Raw genomic sequence first — 19838 nt, forward strand, 5'->3', positions numbered from 1 at the left:
TCAATATACTCACAACTCTCTCAGACCAACTCTCTGTCACCTTAAGTGACATTTCCATAGTCTCTGCAGTACTCAAGTCTATCCCATCCACTAGACTCAAGGAAACCCAGGTCTGTGTTATTATTGTTAAGATAATTCATTAGAACACTAACTCCTCAAGATCAGCATTGCTATCTTCTCTATTTGTACCTACAGAGTCAGTATAGTTAAGGTCTAGAATACAAAAGGTGTTGACTAAATACTTCCTGAATGGACAAAATATTTTTGAAAGGGACAGCACCCCAGACAGAACCCAGGAGTTCCTGACCTGTTGTGGTGACCACCTTCTGTACAAGAACTCCCGCACGCTGCAGGTAGTTGATCGGGAAGTTCATAGCTGTATTTGTGCCAGAGGCAGAGCTTACACTGCCTCCCAGTGGGACGTGCCGGGGCATCATAGGGATGGGGGTCGACTGTACGGGACGAACACTAGCCACAGGCTTCTCATCACTCTTCAAGGTTGGTTGCCTGTAGGAAAGAAAAGCACACTGAGAGAGTTCAGCAAAACAAAACAGTCCTTCCTTACCTTTCTGCAATAGCTGTGGAGCCTCTCCAGACTTCCTCCAGACACCCTCAGTGTCTGCTAAGGGAAAGATCAGAAGAACCTGCAGGGTATGGTCAATTCAAAAGGAGAGCAGAGGCAATACTAAGAGCATCAGACAAAGAAGCAGTGAGGATAAGAATACTAAGAATCAAGAGGTCAATGAAATAACACCTTTTTGGTGTCATGAGACATTTGTTCCTCTAGAATTTGCACTGTCGACTGTAGGAATTGGTCCTTGGCAGGAAGTTAGAAAGAGGTAAAAGTGCAAGAAGGGAGAAAAAGTTTTTCAGACGACAGTGCATGCTAAGTTAAAGACAAATGGGTAGAATTTTCCCACTCACCTAAGGAAAAAGGGGTCACATGATCCCAAATGTTGAGGTAATTTTCAGAGGCAGTCCCAACTTAACTGTATTTACTCTCTGAAACCTCAAGTCTCAATTTGTAATGCAGAACCTCTCTCCTCCACATTACTTTTCATTGGGATCCTCCCGGCGCCAGTCCACAAGGTCCCCCTGTAGTCATGGACACCACAAAAGCAGGAGGAGCTAAAATGCTATGCACAAAAGCCTAGCTTCTAAATAGTACAAGGTCATGGCCAGCCAGAGTTCCAGCAGTGCATCTCCTAATACCAACATGCCAAAATGTTACCCCAATGTCAATGATGCATTTCTCACTCTTCACCTTCCTTTCCACTGGAAAGTGTTACCTGGAGAAAGCTACTCCTGATTTAAGATTTTTGAAATGAAGTCCTGTCTCTGTCTCTAAGCTTTCTTAAGTCTTTGCCTGGGAAAAAGACTCCCTTGGATTGGTATGTTCTTCCTCACCTGACTGAAGACTGCCACGTGAATGATAACTTTACACCATTCTTCTGTTGTAGTCAGTCTGCCTGACTGCACATCCCCATTGCTCTCAGGATGTTATGTCCCCCTTTGGGAAGTCCCTGGGTCTTGTAGGCCAGAAAGCATAGCAAACTCATTAGATCTGGAGCCCGCACCCTCAATGTATGCCCAGGGTAGCGTGTAGAATGTCAGTCCCTGCCATCCCAGGATTCAGAAGAGTAACAGGAACTCAAGCCAGCACCGTACTCTGCAGGGACTAATGCTAGGTATTTCAGCAGGAAGACACCCTTACATGTACCCAGACAAGATAAGGAATGTGCAGGATCATGGAATGGCTCACCAAGTGCTGTGAGAGGTTGAAGCCTCCCACGGGGCTGGAGCTGGGCCAGAAAAGTCCAGCCCATTTGTCACACCTCCCCTCCCTCACATGGCTTTTCTCTCCCTGGATTCAGGCTTAGTCCATTCCTGCTGTTACACAGAAAAGTCCACTAAAGAGGAAAAAGGATGGAAGACAAGAAAGGAAGACATCCCAGTCTTGGAAAATTACACAGAAACAAAGTCTGTAAGCTTTGAAAGAGAGCAACACCTTCCACTTGAAAGCACCTTATTCGTAAAAAGTAGCAAAGATACTCACCAAAAGTTAGTCTTATATAAAATCTTACATGATTTCAGTTCCTTTTATCCTTACTTAACAACTTTTTAAAAATATCGAATCTTCAAAAGTTTGAAATCTATTCCCCTCAAATAAAACAATCTTTTATCTTTAATATAATCAAACATCTTAAAAATGCAAAGCAGGGCCTCCCTGGTGGTGCAGGCAGTTGAGCGCTGCACTATGAAGCTGTCCACAGCCTCTGCAGCGCTGGTTCGATCCCGGCCAGCTGGTGAGAATCCCACATGACGCGGCAGAACTCTCCTGTTGCGCCCGCTGCTCCCCTCAGCAGTGTATTTTGTCAGTCTGCCTGTTCTGTTCCCCACTCTGTCTCTGGTGAATCCTCTCACCCTCCTGCACATCTAGCCTATATCCCAGTTCTTGTATAAAAATAAATAAATCTTTAAAAAAAAATGCAAAGCACTCAATCAGGTAGCTGATCTGGTAAGAACTATGAGGCACTTAGTCTTGAAATGAAAAAAAAAAAAAATTAACCATAGATAACTAATTTCTTACATTGAGCCTCTCTTGTATTTAGCTTCCATCCTGTTCCCATTCTGACAGTTTTGACAGTTTTGTCCCTTGAGGCATTTTATTTTTTTGTATTACATTCTAGAACTTATTTATAGGGATGTATTACTTCCTTAGAATCCCAGGACTTTCCCTCCTGGGTGTTTTTGTCTTGCTTTTTCATGGTCCATGATGCCAGACAAACTCATAGGACAGGTGCAGGTTATTCTGCCGTTTTTCTAGACCTTTGAACTGCACATCAAATCTGAGACTGATCATTTCACACTTGTTTAACCTGTCTGTGAGGTTCACTGCAAATTCTCCAGCTCTGTGATCATCAGTGATTTCAAATTTGCAAAAACAGGGCCTCTCTGGTGGCGCAAGGGGTTAAGATGTAACCTATGAAACTATCTGCAGCCACTGCAGCACGAGTTCAATCCCTGGCCAGGGAGCTACCCACATAGGGCAGCAGACCTTTCCTGACTCACTTGCTGCTCCCCTCAGCAGTGTATTTCAGTCAATCTGCCTGTTCTGCTCCTCAGTCTGTCTCTGGTGAATCCTCTCACCTCCTGCACCTCTGGCCCATACCCCAGTTCTTGTATGCATAAATAAATCTTTAAAAAAAAACAAATTTGCAAAAATAACCATGCTTTATCATCATAATTAGAAACCAGAAGATGACTGGAGCACAATTTAATAATAACTGGTGTATGTCTGTCTTTTTGGCCTTGTTGGTGCTCTTGAGAATATCAGGCAAGACATTCACATGCACCATTAGGGAGGCATGGAGAGATGGCAGAAAAATTTTTTTTTTTGCTGAGAATCAGGGCACAAGCACAGAGTGATATCCCATTAATAGCAGTTGACTCCCCCAAGACCCACAGAGGACCTGCAATCCAAGACCCATAGGGGACCTGTCATTCACCCTTAAACTTTTACTGCCATGAAAGGTCTAGGACCAAGGTACCATGGATAGAGGCAGTTGTATAAAAGGGCCAAGCCTCTGTGTTTGGGGAAGATGTGCCTCTCCACAAGTCCAAAAGGACTCTCCTGAGTCACAAGGCCACCCTCATTTTTCCAGCCAGAGTCCACTTAAAACATCTGGGCCGAACTGCTTTGGTACCTCATCTAAGAGCAAAGCCTGTCAGTTCATAGCAGTTAAAGAACAAGTTGTAGGCTCTCCCTTTGTTTAAAAAAGAAACTAAAATAGATAAAAAGAAAAAAGAAACTGGGGGCCTCCTGGTGGTGCAGGGGTTAAAGTCTCAGTGCTATCAAATTATTGCCAGCCACTGTGGCATGAGTTCAATTCCTGGCCAGGGAGCTACCCACATGGCGCAGCAGACCTCTCCTGTCTCACCCGCTGCTCCCCTCAGCAGTGTATTTCAGTCTGCCCATTCTGCTCGCCACCCTTTCTCTAGTGAATCCTCTCACCTCCTGCACCTCTGGCCTATACCCCAGTTCTTGTATGCTTAAGTAAATAAAATAAATCTTTAACAAAAGAAAATAAATAAAATGAAAATAATCAAGAAGTTTGGGCCTAGCTCAGTGGCAGATCTTTCTTCCCGCCCTGGCCCCCGCACCCCTTTTGTGGACTCACCAGTTTCTCTGACTGAAGGCAGGGATGCTGGTCAGGCTCTGGTCGCTGGCAGGATAATACTGCGCATATGATGGGCGGGTGTAGGGGACTGATGTGCGTTTGTCTTCCTCATAGCTTTTCTTTGCTGCTTTTTTCTCAGCCTTGGTCAGCTTGTGATCCTTCCGGTTAAGGAGCAATGACTCATGCTCAAAAGGCTCCTGGTGACACAGGAGGATGTTGATTTAATTACTTGTCTTTGTGCTGGCATGACTGATAATTCAGTGAGCCTTACTTGAAACCAAGAAAGCGCTAGTTATCCAGCACTAGTGAAGAGGCTGTTCACAGACACATAGGCAGGTTTACTGCCTTTCTGTCAAGAGTATGATTTACGACTATATATAAATCTAGCACCAACTGGCTTTAGACAACCTAAGTCTACCTTTCATATCAAAAGGATGGGAGACTGCAGAGAATAAACAAACTACATCTTCAGAACTTTTCCTCTTTCTTTTGGTTGAAAAACTTATTCTAGCCAAATTATTTCACATGGCTGAGCTCAACACTCCTAGGTCCAGACTAGGGATGGGGACTGCAATAGTCAAAGCAAAGAACCAGCCCACATGAAACAACATTTCAGATTTCCTCCATGGAGACTACCCTAATGGGGGCTACACGCATACCAGGTTCTTACCTTGGTGATGAGGTGAGGGTACTTCACACAGGCAAGTTGCAGAACTGGCTCCTTGATTTCCTTTATGTTCAAGGATGCTTGGGGAGCTGGCTCCTTCTCAACAAAGTGCAGTAGATTCTCTACCTCCTTCCGTGTAAAGTTCAGCATTGGGTTGAGATCATCCACCACTCGATCTAGAAGGGAGAAGACATGGAGAAAGTCAGTACACGGCAGAGACTGCAAAAACACCACTACCAAGCTTGGCAGAGAGAAAGGAGGTGTGGGTGGCATTAATTGTCTCTAATACCTAAAACACCTCAAGCCGTCCCATATCTGAAGGTCAAAGACCAGGTCTGAGGCCCTGATGAAACAGAAACATCATTAAGAGAAACCTGTATAACTAGCTTGGCTCTTATCATTAAACCCACCTTCAACAAGCTGAGGTCAATCATCTCTTAAGCAACTGTATGAATCAGAACAAGATGGGACTGCTGACTTTCTGTCAATGATAGCCAGTCTATAGTCCCACTTCCTCCCCCTCCCCAACCTTGATACAATAAGGAGGGTAGTCTTATGGTATGGGAGCCAAAAAGGATGGTATACATATGCCTCTCCTAAGCCCTGCCCAAGTCAGGAAGATGGCCCACCTGACATGCCCTGCTTCGAAATCTGACGGTCATAGATCTTCTTTTCGAGGGTAAAATCAGCCACAAGGCGATAGATGTGACAGGGCTTTTTCTGGCCATAACGATATACCCGACATACTGCCTGGGCATCATGGCAAGGGTTCCAGGAAGCATCAAACACCACCACACGGTTGGCACCAATTAGATTCACACCTAAGCATCCAGCCCTTTAAAAAACAAGCCAACAATCACAGAGCCTTTAATATTAAAGAAGATTTTCAAATAGTTACTCTCTGTGACTCTTACCCCAGTACCACCCTCTTTTTACTAAGCACAGTACACTATCTTCGCGATGAATGAGATATTTCTCAAGCACTGAAAAATAAGTCCTGGAAATCAAATATGGAAGTGCCTAGCAGCTCAGAAAGAAAACTCTCTACCTGTCTATAATGAGTAAGGTCCCCTGAGTGGTGTTCCTTGGTGAGGGAAATCATGTGCATACAAATGTTTCTGGTATTTTCAGTCTAACAGCTTAGGAGAATGACTGGTTCATACCTTCTATCAAGGGCATTCTGATGGCAGAAGGCAGCACAGTTTTCAAGCTGCTTGATATGAGACAAATAATGCCATCAGTCTTTTATAGTTACGTTGCACTTTCTACTTTTTAAAGCATTTTTCACATTCATCACATTGTCTAAGTCTCAGAACACTTCTGAAAGAAAAGCGAATAGTGATCATTGGTCATGAAAGTCTCAAAGAACTTCATGGCAATAACATGATTGCTCTTCTAATGCAACTTCCTTTGGGGTTCCCATTTTGACCTCAAAAATAAGTCACACACCTGAGCAATCTCTTCTGATAGAACTTGGTTGATCCTTTGGGGCACCTGCCCATGTGACCAAATGCCTTGAGCCCTCTGATTTTCACTCTCACAATCCACTCACCTTGTGGAGAGAAGGAACAGCCAGGTGGTGAGATTGCTGGGATCATTGAACTGATTAATGAGCCGCTCCCTCTCAAAGGCAGGGGTGCTACCATCTAGCCCTAGGAAAGAAACAACCACAAGTGGACAGATGAGGGTAGGGGTACACAGCAAAATCACTAGGCAAATGTGTTTTAAAAGCAAAACAAAACTAAACAAATTAGTTTCCGATCATAACCCCTGGACATGTATGGGTCTATTGTGAGTCCTAGGGATTTATAATTTTGAGATACTCCCAGGAGATTCTCACATACAACAGGATTTTAAACTGTTTTTCCCTTTAATATTTTGGGTCAGTGCTAAGGTGAAGGTTCCCAGAAGTTACGAGTGCCTAAGAATCACCCTAAACAAGGGATCATGGTAAACAGTGTCTCAAGATGGACTCTTTCAGTCCTGTGAACCCTGGTGATTGCAAGAGGATCAAGGGTTTTGTGTTTTGGTATGAATAATGTTCCTTGCCCAGAATCTACATTGTTAACAAGCTCATGAGGATAAGAACTTGCTACAAAGAGACAGAAAAGGAATAAATTGGTAGCAGTGGGATGGGACATATGAAAGAAAATAGGGGAGCTCAAATGAATGAAAAAAGGCAGCTTTCAAATAAGAAACCTGAGTAAGAGAGGAGGGGCAACATGTTACCTGGACAAAGGGTAAAGGTAAAAGTATGAAATAACACATGGATAACTAAATTATTATGGTAGTAGGAAGCATTAGTTTAATGCTGGTATTATAGGCTCTGTTAATGAGCACTCTAATCTACCTTTCTAGCTTGAGCTCCCACATTTCTGAGCACAACTCACCATTGATTCATTGGGCAGCCTCCAGGCTAGACCCTGTGTTGAAGGGGTCCCCTCACCATCTGGAGATATTTTTTTTATTACACCCAGGTGAATACTACTGCCATCTAGTGAGTGGAGACCAGGGACACTGCTAAACATTCTACAAATGCACAGGACAGTCCTCTATGACAAAGAATTATCTGGCCTAAATGTCAGTATTTGGCCAGGAAGTACCGAAGGCCAATATTTTGCAACATTTTCTTTTTCACTACCACCCCTTTATAGAGCCTATTCATATTTTTCCCAATCATCACAGCTCTGTGAAATTTTTTTTTTTCCAGTAAGCATCATTTTTGTTTTTGTTTTTTAAAGATTTATTTATTTATTTATACAAGCACTGGACACAGTCAGAAGCGCGGGAGGGTAAGGGAATTCACCAGAGTCAGAGCGGGGAGCATAACAGGCAGACTGAAGAAATACACTGCTGAGGGGAGCAGTGGACGCAGCGGAGAGGTCTGTCGCATCATGTGGGACCCTCGCTGGCGGTTGGGGATCGAACCGGTACTGCAGAGGCTGCAGGCAGCTTCTCAGCCCAGTCCTCAACCACTGCACCACCAGGGGAGGCCCCATTTTTTTTTTTAACATTTATTTATTTATACAAGCACTGGGGTACAGGCTAGAGGTGCGGGAGGGTGAGAGAAGTCACCAGAGACAGAGTGGGGAGCAGAACAGGCAGAAGGACTGAAGTACACTGGTGAGGGGAGCAGCAGGTGAGAACAGGAGAGGTCTGCCGCGCCATGTGGGAATCTCCCTGGCTGGCCAGGAATCAAACCCGCACAGTAGAGGCTGCGGACAGCTTCACAGTGCTGCGCTCAACCCGCTGCACCGCCGGGGAGGCCCTCTTGTGAAATTTTAACACTACAGATATACGTAGATCTGTTTATGTACTATATGCATATTTGTAGCTTACACTCTAAAAAAGTTAAGATTTTTTTCATTCCTCCAAGAACCAGTTTTCACTCCCTTAGGGATAACATCTCCTTATAGAAAATGCACGGTCTAGGCTCTGCTCACTCTGCTCCTTTAACCTAGAATGATCTTTAGGCTAAAGGGGCTTTGGATACTCAAATGGATACTCAAATTCTTGCTATCTTTTTTTTTTTAGATTTATTTATTTATACAAGAACTGGGGTACAGGTCAGAGGTGCAGGAGGGTGAGAGAATTCACCAGACAGAGCCGAAAGCAGAACAGGCAGTACAGGCGGACGGACCGAAGACACTGCTGAGTGGAGCAGTGGGCGAGGCAGGAGAGGACTGCTGCGCCATGTGGGTTTCTCCCTGGCCGGCCAGAAATCAAACCTGCGCTACAGAGGCTGCGGACAGCTTCACAGCACAGCGCTCAACCTGCTGCGCCACTGGGGAGGCCCAAATTCTTGTTATCTTTGCCAGTCAAGTTTTACTTCCTCCAGGAAGCTTTCTCCAACTATCCTCAAACATCCTTAGAATCCTTCAACCAATGCTACTTTATAGTTGTCCTCAACTTGTTATTTTGTAGATGAAGACATGACTTATGCCTTCTACCCCCATCATGCCCAAGCTCACACACAGCAGCTGACTCAGTATCTCCCTGTCCCTTGGCTAACCAGATATTCCTACACATTTGATGGAGAATGGAGTTAAAAAAAAAGAGAGAGGAGAGGGGGAGAGGGAGGGGGAGAGGGAGAGGAGGGGAAGGGGGAGGGGAAAGGGGAGGGGAGGGGAGGGGAAGAAACCCTTAAGCAGATCTTGCCAAGGCTTCAGGAACAAAGCAGCAATAAACTCACGGAAGTAGCTGATGTTGCGAACCCACTTCTGTACTCCTTGCCCCTCAGCACCAGACAGACAGGGCACATCTCGTTTCCCTAGGAACTCCTCGATGAGAGCCAAGGTGGAAAGGCTCTGGCTGAAAGGGACAACATTTGGTTCAGAAGGCTCAGCGACCCAAAGGAATTTTATTCCCCACAGGCCCACACTCACGTACAGCCTTTTGATAGTAGGAGCTCCCACAACCTACTCCTCAAAAGAAATAACCCCACAAACTACCAAGGGTCTTCTCTCTAGTTCATAAATGGGAGCAGAGTCATCTACATTGTTTAGTCCTGTTACAGGGCAACCCCAATATAAAACGGGTTGCCTGACTGTGGGTCCTCACCCGCGTGCTTAAAAGGGACTTACACTTAGGTTCTCGCAAGTTCCCTTTGGGGATCATGGGATTTGTAGTTCCCAGTGTCTTGATGGAGTGGGGGTGGCATCCACAAAGCCTGTATGGAGTTTGCTCAGGACATCCTTTCCCCCTAACAGTCCCACCATCCCACTAAAAAATGCTCTCCCCTATTATTTCTCCAATTGAAAATTCCTGGGGCTTAGTTAAGTACACAGAAACAAACAGCATTCAGCAATAAAAACCAACACTGCATGAATATATATTAAAGTTAATTATAGGCCAGAGGGAATAATATAGGTCTTACTAGGGCTACAGAATCATTTGGCTATTTCCAAGTTATGTAGAGAACCAGTCGCCTCAGAAGTGATCCATAAAACCAGTCGGACACTAAGTTAGAATTACTCCCCAAGTTAGAATTACTGCTGTCCTCTCAAAGAGTATCACATGTGAAAACTCTCACACTGAGGCTCCCAAACCAAGATTCTGCCACTTAGCAATCATTGGAACATAATCTAGTTAGAATAAAAAAGAAGATACAATCTACTTTATACTTCTTTTCTCTGAGGACTCAGGTATTGATGAGAATCAAAACTATGGCTAGATTAAGAGTGTGACTCTGGAATACATATTATTGCTTATTTGTCTTTAAATACAAAGCTTAAAAAAAAAAAAAAAAAGGACAGAGGCTTCCTTGCTCCTCCCTGGCTTGGTTCCACTGGCCTAGGAGTCCCACTTTATTTCTGTTCCTTTTCTCCTTAATAAAGTTTTTCTTTTTCTAAACCAAAAAACAAAGGAGTAGAAGTAGATTAGATCAGGCATCAGCAAATGTTTTCTGGAAAAGGGTCAGATAATAAATATTTTAGGCTTTGCAGATCATACAGTTGCTGCTATATATTCATATTGTTATTATTTTTTAACTCTTTAAAAATGTAAAAACTAGCTCTCAAGCTGTACAAAAACAGACCACAGGCTACATTTGGCCTAGGCCACAGTTTGAAGGCCTATGGGTTGTTTTTTTTTTTTTTTAAAGATTTATTTATTTATTTATACAAGCACTGGGTACAGTCAGAAGCGCGGGAGGGTGAGAGAATTCACCAGAGTGGGGAGCAGAGCAGCCAGAAGGACCGAAGTACACTCCTGAGGGGAGCAGCGGGCGGCAGGAGAGGTCTGCGCGCCATGTGGGACCCTCCTCGGGTGGCCGGGGAGCAGCCGGGGATCGAACTGGCACTGCAGAGGCTGCGGGCAGCTTCTCAACCCAGCATTCGCAACCCAGCGCTCAACCGCTGCGCCACTGGGGAGGCCCTGAAGGCCTATGGGTTTTAAGTTGTTTTCTGCAGAGCAATCTCACTGGGCAAATAAATAAAGAAACTCTAAGAAAGAGAGGAAATGAGGTCTTCACAAGAAGCATGGGTTAAACTGGTTTGGAGAGAGAAAAGGGGGCTGGTGCAATCCCCGTTGGTCTACTCCACAGGGACTGTGTCGCTCTTTATCACAGACACACAGCATTCCTCAGGAATTTCTCTTCATACCTGAATACAAGGATCTTGTCCCCAAGCTTCACACTTTCTTCAATCAGGTGGAAAAGCAGTACCATCTTAGGAGAGTTCTCTAAGACTCCAGTCTGGTAATTAGTCAAAAGGTCCTTGGCCTGCAAGAGAAAACAGCTTGGAGCAGGTCCATGGCCAAATCTCTAGAAATAATATTTTCTCCCTCCAAGGCAGCAGCTCATAGTTCCCAGCAGAGACCCTAGCAGTGTAAGGCACTATACATTCTACACCCCTTCCCCACTTAGGCCTTGCACCTTTTCAGAAGTGTTTTATGTTCATAGAAGGATCTGCATGACTCACCCATTCATACGTGACAATGTTGTTGCCTCGCTCCTGGAAAGGGTTGAAGCCGACCCCTTGTAGGAACTTGCTATTAGTTGCTTCTCCCATTGAGGAGGCCAAGGCACTGTCCTCCCCCTTGCCTTTTGTTCCCTGTGATGGGCAGCGGGCACTAGTCCCTGCTGAGCCAAGCTCTTCCACATCGAAGTCCTGCTCATTGGCCAGGTTCTCCTTCTGAAGGGCTTCATACAGCACATCAGGGTGATTCCAGATCTGAGGTTCAGGTTAAAGGAGAGAACACCGGGAGAGACTATATTAAGGATGCCCCAGGGAGTATGGAAACAGGCAACTGCTCAGATACATACCTCTCACAGCACACACTGTCGCACCATAAATTAAAATATCCACAACTCTTTCATAACCCAAGATCCTACACATTTATCTTCATTAACTGACTTTAATCACATGACACATGAATGGGCAAGTTCATACCAGGACCATTTATTATGTTTGGTACATAACCAAAAAAGGTTGTCACAAGTTTAGCATTCTTATTCAAGTAAGAGTAAGAATTACCATTTCACTGTGTGGTTACAGTCAACTACTGTATGAAACTACAAAACAAGACCCAACCTCCAGGGGACACCCTGGTGGTGCAAGGGGTTAAGTCACAGCACTATGAGGCTATCCACAGCAGCCACTGCAACAAGAGTTTGATCACCAGCCAGGGAGGTGACCCACATGGCGCAGCTGACCTCTCCTGTCTTGCCTGCTGCTCCCCTCAGCAGTGTATTTCAGTCAGTCCGCCTGTTCTGTTCCCTACTCTGTCTCTGGTGAATCCTCTTACCACCCCCGCACCCTTGACCTTTACCCCAGTTCTTGTATGCATAAATAAATCAATCTTTAATTAAAAAAAAAAAGACCCAACCTTGCTCTGCGGACAAATGTATCTGACTTACAGATGACAGATGGCTAACCAAAAGTCATTTCAGAGACTATTCATGGCAGGAGTTGCAAATTCCAAGAATTAAAAAAAAAAAAAAAAAAATTAATTAAAAAAACATTTCCTTAAAAATTTATCAAAAAACTTATAGGGAAAAAAAAAAAAAAAGAATTCCAGAGGTGGTGGGGTGAGGATCTAGTCCTGCTCTAGGAGTGCAACTACAAAAGAAATATTTTGAAACCTCATTTACCCCCAAGATGCACCTTCACCTGACTTATTAAAGCAGAGTTCAATCAAGAATAATACCCGACACATCAGCTAAGAATTGTCAAAGAAATGGGCGCTTCATGAGAAAACAGGGAGCTCTTGGCTAGATCAAAGACAAGTAAGTCACAGTTCATCAACTATAAAGATACCTAGGCCTTGCTGCTCCCAAACCATCTCAAGGTAAAAAAGATTTCAATTTGATTAAATATTGAATCAAATGGAAAATATCCCAAATAACTTATCTAAGCTACATATTTCTTGAATCTTGATTATGCTACCAGTCAAAAACTCTGCCCCACAATGTTCTCCATCACCCCAGTTATCCAAGTGAGAAAATGGGTGAGAAAGGAAGAGCTTACTCTGGGCCTCCCCAGTGGTGCAGCGGGTTGAGCGCCACGCTGTGAAGCTGTCCACAGCCTCTGCAGCACCAGTTCAATTCCAGGCTGGCCAGGCAGAATCCCACATGGCAAGGCAGACCTCTCCTGTCTCACCTGCTGCTCCCCTCAGCAGTGTATTTCAGTCAGTTTGCCTGTTCTGTTCCCCACTCTGTCTCTGGTGAATCCCCTTACCCTCCCGCGTCTCTGACCTGTACCCCAGCTCTTGTATAAATAAAAACAAATCTTAAAAAAATAAAAATTAAAAATAAAAATTTAAAAAAAAGAAAGGAAGACAGCTGAGTTGCACAACCACAGAGGTACCATTTACATTACAATCTATGAACAGTACCTCTAGAATTGTGCAGCACACAACCAGTACATTTCACCTTCAAGCTCCCAATCCTCCAATGCAGGGAACCAATGTGGCCCTCTCTCATTTTAATTTTCCTTTACCAAGGACTCCCAGAAGGAATAACTCCCTTGGGACCCTGTATTATCTTTAGTCCCAATTTCAGTCTTCCCCGAGACCTCAATATACCTTGCAGCACACACAGAAAGCCTTGAGGGGGTTCAACCCCAGCCAGCCACTGCTACCACAGTCCCGGAAGCGGTCCATGAACTGTGTGTACAAATCTCGCTGGATCTTAGAGAGCCGCACCAGGATCACATTTTCTTCCTTAGCAGGAAGATGAATCTTCAGCACAGTGTGACCTCTCCTACAGAGGAAGAGATCAGAAGTGATAAGGTCGTGTGGCCAAGAGGGATCAGGCCAGGGTAAAAACAGCACCCTGAACTTATGCACACTTCCCTCTTGAAGATCTCAACACTACAGTCTTACAATAATGAGGACTGGTTCAGTGAAACATCAGGAATAAATCCATCTTAAGGATAAAATATAAAACAAAGAGGCAGAATAACCTGTCCCAGGTCACTGACTGTATTCCAACTGACAGGGGAAATCTAGGTTCTTACTCCAATTCAGGACTGTCTGTCTCTGAGCTTCCTTCACACATGCCATATTAAGAAGGAACAGGAGACCTGCTTTTAACTCTCCTAAGCCACAACTTGCCTAGATGCTGAAACTGATGAGGCCATCTAACCACCACTTCTATTTGTTCACTCATCTTATCAGAATACTAGCTCTCTCTTGCTTCCCTCAGCAAGTAAAGCAGGTGACCCCAGTAAACCTCAAAGATTAACTTTTGAGAGAAGCACCCCTGAGCCAAACATTCAGAAAAATGAAACATTCAGAAAAATGAAACCCCTTGGTGGCGCAAGGGGTTAAGTGCCACACTGTGAAGCAGTCTGCAGCCTCTGCAGCACGAGTTCGATCCCCAGACGGCGGGAGAGAGACCCACATGGTGCAGCAGACCTCTCCTGTCTCGCCCGTTGCTCCCCTCAGCAGTGTGTTTGGGTCGGTCTGCCTGTTCTGTTCCCTGCTTTGTCTCTGGTGAATCCTCTCACCCCCCTGCATCTCTGGCCTGTACCCCAGCTCTTGTATGCATAAATAAATCAATCTTAAAAAAAAAAAACTAGAAAAATGAAATTGTATATGCATTATTTGCTAGCCCTTCACACAAAGGCAAGTCTTACTATTGCCCCATTGGAAAGGGGCATTCCTACTGTATCAACATTTTCCCTTCAAAACAGTATGGGGGGGCTTCCCCTGGTGGCGCAGCGGTTGAGCACTGGGCTGCGAGGCTGCCTGAAGCCTCTGCAGCACCGGTTCGGTCCCCGGCTGCCGGCGAGGGTCCCACAAAAAACAAAAAACAAAAACAAAAAAAAACCAGTATGGGGAGGTGCGTCCTTGGTGGCGCAAGGGGTTAAGACTCAGCACTAGAAGCTATGAAGCTACTGGCAGCCACTGTAGCACGAGTTCGATCTCCAGTCAGCTAACCCACATGGCGTAGCAGACCTCAGACCTCTCCTGTCTTGCCTCCCTGCTCTGCTACCCTCAGAAGTGTACTTCAGTCAGTCTACCTGTTCTGCTCCCCACTCTGTCTCTGGTGAATCCTCTCACCGCCCCCCCCCCCACATTTCTGGCCTACACCCCAGCTCTTGTATGGATAAATAAAATAAATCTTTAGAAAAAAAAAATAGTATTAGCAGGCCTATTTGATTGTGTACTCTCAGACAACAGGGCCCTGAGAATGACTCACCTCTGCACAAAGCCTTCCAGGAGGCTGTGCAGGACATGGCTCCTGTACCTCATGAGACGAACATCCTGAGGTGTGCTGTCAATACACTGTCCATTCAGGATGGGGCGTTCAAACATGTTGCTGAACTCCTGCCGGGTGCCAAGGAAATCTGGACGCACAAAGTCCACCATGCACCAGTATTCAATGAGGTTGTTCTGCAAAGGGTACCCAGTCAGCACCACCCGGCGGCGAGAGCGAATGTTCTTCAGGGCCTGTGAAGTGCTGGCCTGGCAGTTTTTGATGCGGTGTCCTTCGTCACAGATCACCACATCAGGGCCAGGGCGGCATAAGGCCTTCTCAAACTCTAAGGAGGGAAGAGGATCCGGAGTCAGAGGGTGAGAGGGCCTGCTCTTAGTCAACAATATGAGAAGGAGGGGTGCACCCTGGAGGAGACAGAAGAAATGAAGGAAGCAGGAAAGCAAGAGTCAGCCCCCATTGGTGAAAGGGAGCCAGCCATTCAAGCTCCTGCATATCTGGTATGACACATTATGTCAGGTCTGCTGACTCTTGCAATAAACATCCCTTTTCCCTTCTCATTTTTTTCCCTGTTAGGTTAAAAGTAAAACAAACTGTGTTCCTAGAGCTTACACCAACTGGGCAATAGAAAGCCATGACTTTAGAGAATACCAGCCTAGGATTAAAAGTGTGTCTGGATGAAATTGGTTAAGACAGACACTCAGCTCTCACCATTGTAAGCATCTTGGTGCCATCTGTTGGCTGGCTGGTGGGAGCTACCTAACGGATAAGGTCTTCCTGGAGTTACTTGCCAGACACAGCTAAGTGGCAAATTCATCCCAGCTACCACAGAAGCAAACCTAGAACAAACATAACTCATAGATGAAAATACCTATAAAATGAAGCAGCCTCAGAACCCTTAAAAACTTTCTTCCCCAAATGGGCAAAGGCAACAAAACTTAAAATTATGAGAGGAATGACTTTCACTATAAGCAATTGGATTAAAAATCTCTTTTTATTAATTCACAAACAATGTAATTATTACTCTGTATGTTTGAGATTTAAATACTTTATATTTTATCATTGCTTTCTCAGAACATGTCTTGGAAGTGGTAAGAGGAACAATTATTCTCCCAACTGGCCTGAGAGAAACAGTCAACCAGGCAGCGGAGTTTACCCTGCACCACTGTGTGGCCTGGCCTCCCCTGAATGCCACTGCCTGCAGAGAAAGCATCTTGAGGGCCAGTGGCAATCACCTCCCCTATGCTGGTGATCAGGATTTCTGGCTCATGACAAGTGTTCACATCACTAATGTTTCACATTTGACTAGGTGCTATTGTAGACACATTCTATTCCCCTGAAATGACCCCATGATGGGCTCCCCACCTCTCCGAAACTCCTGCTGCCGATCTTCCTCATCCAGGTCAATGATGACCGGGTGAGAGCGTTTCTTGGTTTTCTTCGGTCTGCCTGTGGCAAAGGATTTCTTCAGGGTGAGGAGTCTGTACATTTCGTACCCCATCAGCAGCACTCCCCCCTCTGACACCCAATCAGCCATAACTTTAGCACGAGCCGCCATTGTCCTGCAAGAGTGAAGAAAGAATTATTACTTCCATTGCTCCCCAGGAAGACTATCTCACAATCAAAGCTGTTTTGATATATTTTCAAAACTCATTGCCAAAAACTTCATGTGGGCAGTGGCATAGGACTGCTCAAGGACTTTCCCAGCAATCTAGAAATACTAATTGCATTAAGGGATGTTTATTGCTGATGACAGTTAAATAGCAAAAACCAGAAACTCAATGGCACAAGGTAAGCAATAATGATAACCCCTTGGATGGGGGTTAGAATTTCAAGTTATCCCTATAATAAATATAAAGGTACTAAAAGCAAGAGCAACATTCTGTTTCAAATACCCAGGCTACTGTGACTATAGAGCCACAAATAAGCCCTAAAGGAGACAGAGAAGCAGAAACCAGATGAAACTCATACAGTCCCTCCCTTACTCAACAGCTGGGCCCTGGTCGTATTTCCCTAATCACATACACAAATCCTGAGTTCTAAGAAAGAAGAGCAGGTGAGCAACCACCTGTGGGGCCACTCACGGCATCCTCATTTTGATACATGTGACCTGACATCATAAAAGAAGTCTCTGCAGAAGAGAGGCTACCTTGTCAATTATCCTTGCTAATGACCAGAAGGGTAATCTGGATAGTTTGGTTGCACCAAGAAATATCTTTAGATTTTTGGAAATCACGTTGAATTTATGGAAGGGAAATAAAATCAATTTTATTTAAATCTAAAACAAGCAAAAAAAAAAAAGATTAGCACCTTTCCAAGTTTAGAAGTTGTACCATTAAAGGTCAACTGTAGATCAGTGCTTAAAAGAACAGACTGATGATTAGGTTTCTAAAGAAAGAGAAACGTAAAATGTAAAATGTTAGAAGATGGACAGTTTCATTTCATCATATTAAATTTTATTACTATACACATAGTAAAATATGAGCATGCATGAAGATTTTCAGGATATAAGAGCATCCTCATGCGGAACATAAGAACTCTCCCAGGCTACATAACTCAGCTTTATGGAAAAGCTAGGTAGGAAAAATGGATAGTAATAAGAAAGAAGGAGACATATGAAGAAACCAAAAGGAATCTTGGAGTACAGAGCACATACCAAATAGACTGCCTTGATATCCGGGTCCCTGGAAGAAGTCTAAAAGAAATGGGGCAAAGAGGAGAGGGCTAGCCACCTACTTGTGCTCATCATTTAAGATGTGAACTTTAAAGAACCGAGGCTGGACTTCTTCAGGCTTGTTGTCAGCTGGAAGGGCCTCAGGAGCTGGGATCCACATATTGAACTCTGCTAGCCAATTTTGAAGCGTGTTAACCTGTCAGAAAGTCAAGTCCAAGAATAAACTCAGAACATCAAATTCTTTAGTGTCCAATAAAGCATTATCCAGAGCTCTTCAGTGGCATGACTAAGCGGTACCTTTCCAAACTCTTACCGGCACAATGGCAAGGACAGTTTTGGCTGGCGTGTGGCGGAAGAGGACATCAATGAAAGAGATCACTTGCAAAGTTTTTCCCAGACCCATGCTGTGGGCCAAGATACAGCCAAAGCCACTACTGGTCTTAAACCTCTCCAGGGACTCAACCAGGTTATCGTACAGGAATCGGATCCCACCAATCTGACAAAACAAAAAACCACCATGTCAGAGGGGCTGGTCAAAGACCGGGGTACTTGTATCCATTTTGGAATTAGTCAGAATTAAAATAAAGGGATACAACACCAGACTGCTGGTGTGGATGGTTACAGAAATCCCCCTGTACCCTCTCCAGTCTACTGTCTGGTGACAGTCTTTTGTAGAAGACACAAAAAATTATTTATCTAGTACCCTCAGAGGTAAGAATGTGCAGTAGCAAATTCCTGGCGGGGTCTTTCACTGAGATTTGGCTTGGCTGCCCTTGGCTGATCACTTCAAGGCAATCCATTCCATTAGGAGCAGTTCTTACTGTTAGAGACCTTATGTTGAATCAACCTCAACTTTCTCTCACTAATCTATGCGTCAACGCATACTATTCTGTTCCTTCCTATAACAGTCCCTCAACTTCTCCAGTCTCTTCTGGAGTCACAACTTCCTACTCAAAGCACTGTTCCCCAAAGAACATTTTAATCCATCTTCCAAATCTCAAAGAAAGAGACTCAAGATTATTAAGCGTCTTGCTTTCTACATGAGAAGGCAAACCTGAGGCCCATCCTATCCCACCCAACAGGAAGCATGAAGCATCAGTTGCTCATGGCACCAAACTAGTACTTCACAGGTTCTGATGCTAACCACCACCAACAGGTGATGTTCCATAGCAAGGAAGCTAAAAAGAAATGGAGAGTCAAGAATTGCTGCACCTGATGAGGTTTCACTGCCCGTGCCAACTGTGGGGCCAGGAAGACATTCTCCTCCTCTGGAGGGTGGTTCAGGTTGACAAGGACCCGCCCTAGAGCATCACGCTGGTTTAAGACATCATTCACGTGGGTACCACCCTTCTCCTCTTCTTCATCCTCCTCACTGACAGACTCACTGCTGTCTACAATGTGCAGAGTATCTTCCTCTCCAGAGCTCAGTTCTATCACCTCTGAGACAGCCAACAAAACAAAAGAAATTTTGTTTATTTTGGGGGACCAGAGATCATTTATTGCATATTGTGAAAGCAAAAGCATGGCAACAAAGAACTTGTCATCATTTACAAATATTTCAATTGTTATTATTTCTCTCTTCTATTTTCTTGTTAAGACAAGAGCAAAACTTACATTTAACATGGAAACTCAAGGAAATTTGTCAATCAGACCGCAAACGGAATGTAAACAGACTGAATTCTTTTCTATTCAAAGATAAAACCAACCTCTCAGAGTGAACACTGGGTAAGGAGAAAGAAAAGGGACTTGATCTTACCATCTCGACTGCTTTTTTCATCCTCACTGCCACTGCTACTGTCCAAACAAATGACTTCCTGGGTCAAGACCCGAGGAGGCAGTTGAGGACCATCACTTGCTCTTAAGACAATTTCCTCTAGGAAAAGAAAGACGGACAGGAATGTCAAAATCACACTTAGCCCAAATATATTGCCCAAAATGACTCACCATCCATCTACTTTTATTGCTCAAAAGGAACTGTCCCCTGAGGAGAGAAGTAGAAGGCATCTCAAAAACCTCAGCCACTTTTCCAAATTTTTTTTCCTCTACTGGTTCTTACTTCCTGGTATCCACTAGACCACTAGAAAAGGTCTTAATTCCTTGGCCTATTAAGAGCCAAAGTTATTGAGGAGGAACACACAGGCGGAAATCTATAGGAGA

At 44.4% G+C, this 19838-nt stretch overlaps 1 protein-coding gene across 4 annotated transcripts in view; it reads right to left on the reverse strand.

The window, feature by feature from the left end:
• The window catches only part of RAD54L2 (RAD54 like 2), a gene marked incomplete at both ends in the record, with an annotated part of 45509 nt that overhangs the window by 4195 nt on the left and 21476 nt on the right, over positions 1 to 19838 (reverse strand). For 2 of the 4 annotated variants that reach the window (XM_084246977.1, XM_084246976.1), the window contains 15 exons: positions 308 to 507; positions 4182 to 4378; positions 4852 to 5024; positions 5478 to 5683; positions 6401 to 6500; positions 9041 to 9159; positions 10950 to 11068; positions 11268 to 11519; positions 13372 to 13549; positions 14993 to 15335; positions 16373 to 16569; positions 17744 to 17877; positions 17995 to 18177; positions 18894 to 19120; positions 19438 to 19554. In XM_084246977.1, the coding sequence (XP_084103103.1) occupies positions 308 to 507; positions 4182 to 4378; positions 4852 to 5024; positions 5478 to 5683; positions 6401 to 6500; positions 9041 to 9159; positions 10950 to 11068; positions 11268 to 11519; positions 13372 to 13549; positions 14993 to 15335; positions 16373 to 16569; positions 17744 to 17877; positions 17995 to 18177; positions 18894 to 19120; positions 19438 to 19554 (2745 nt within the window). The remainder of the gene's footprint in view (positions 1 to 307; positions 508 to 4181; positions 4379 to 4851; positions 5025 to 5477; positions 5684 to 6400; positions 6501 to 9040; positions 9160 to 10949; positions 11069 to 11267; positions 11520 to 13371; positions 13550 to 14992; positions 15336 to 16372; positions 16570 to 17743; positions 17878 to 17994; positions 18178 to 18893; positions 19121 to 19437; positions 19555 to 19838) is intronic. The other 2 variants (XM_084246979.1, XM_084246978.1) reach the window with 2 other exon arrangements.

The sequence above is a fragment of the Talpa europaea genome (assembly GCF_964194135.1).
Source record: "Talpa europaea genome assembly, chromosome: 11".
Taxonomy (NCBI): domain Eukaryota; kingdom Metazoa; phylum Chordata; class Mammalia; order Eulipotyphla; family Talpidae; genus Talpa; species Talpa europaea.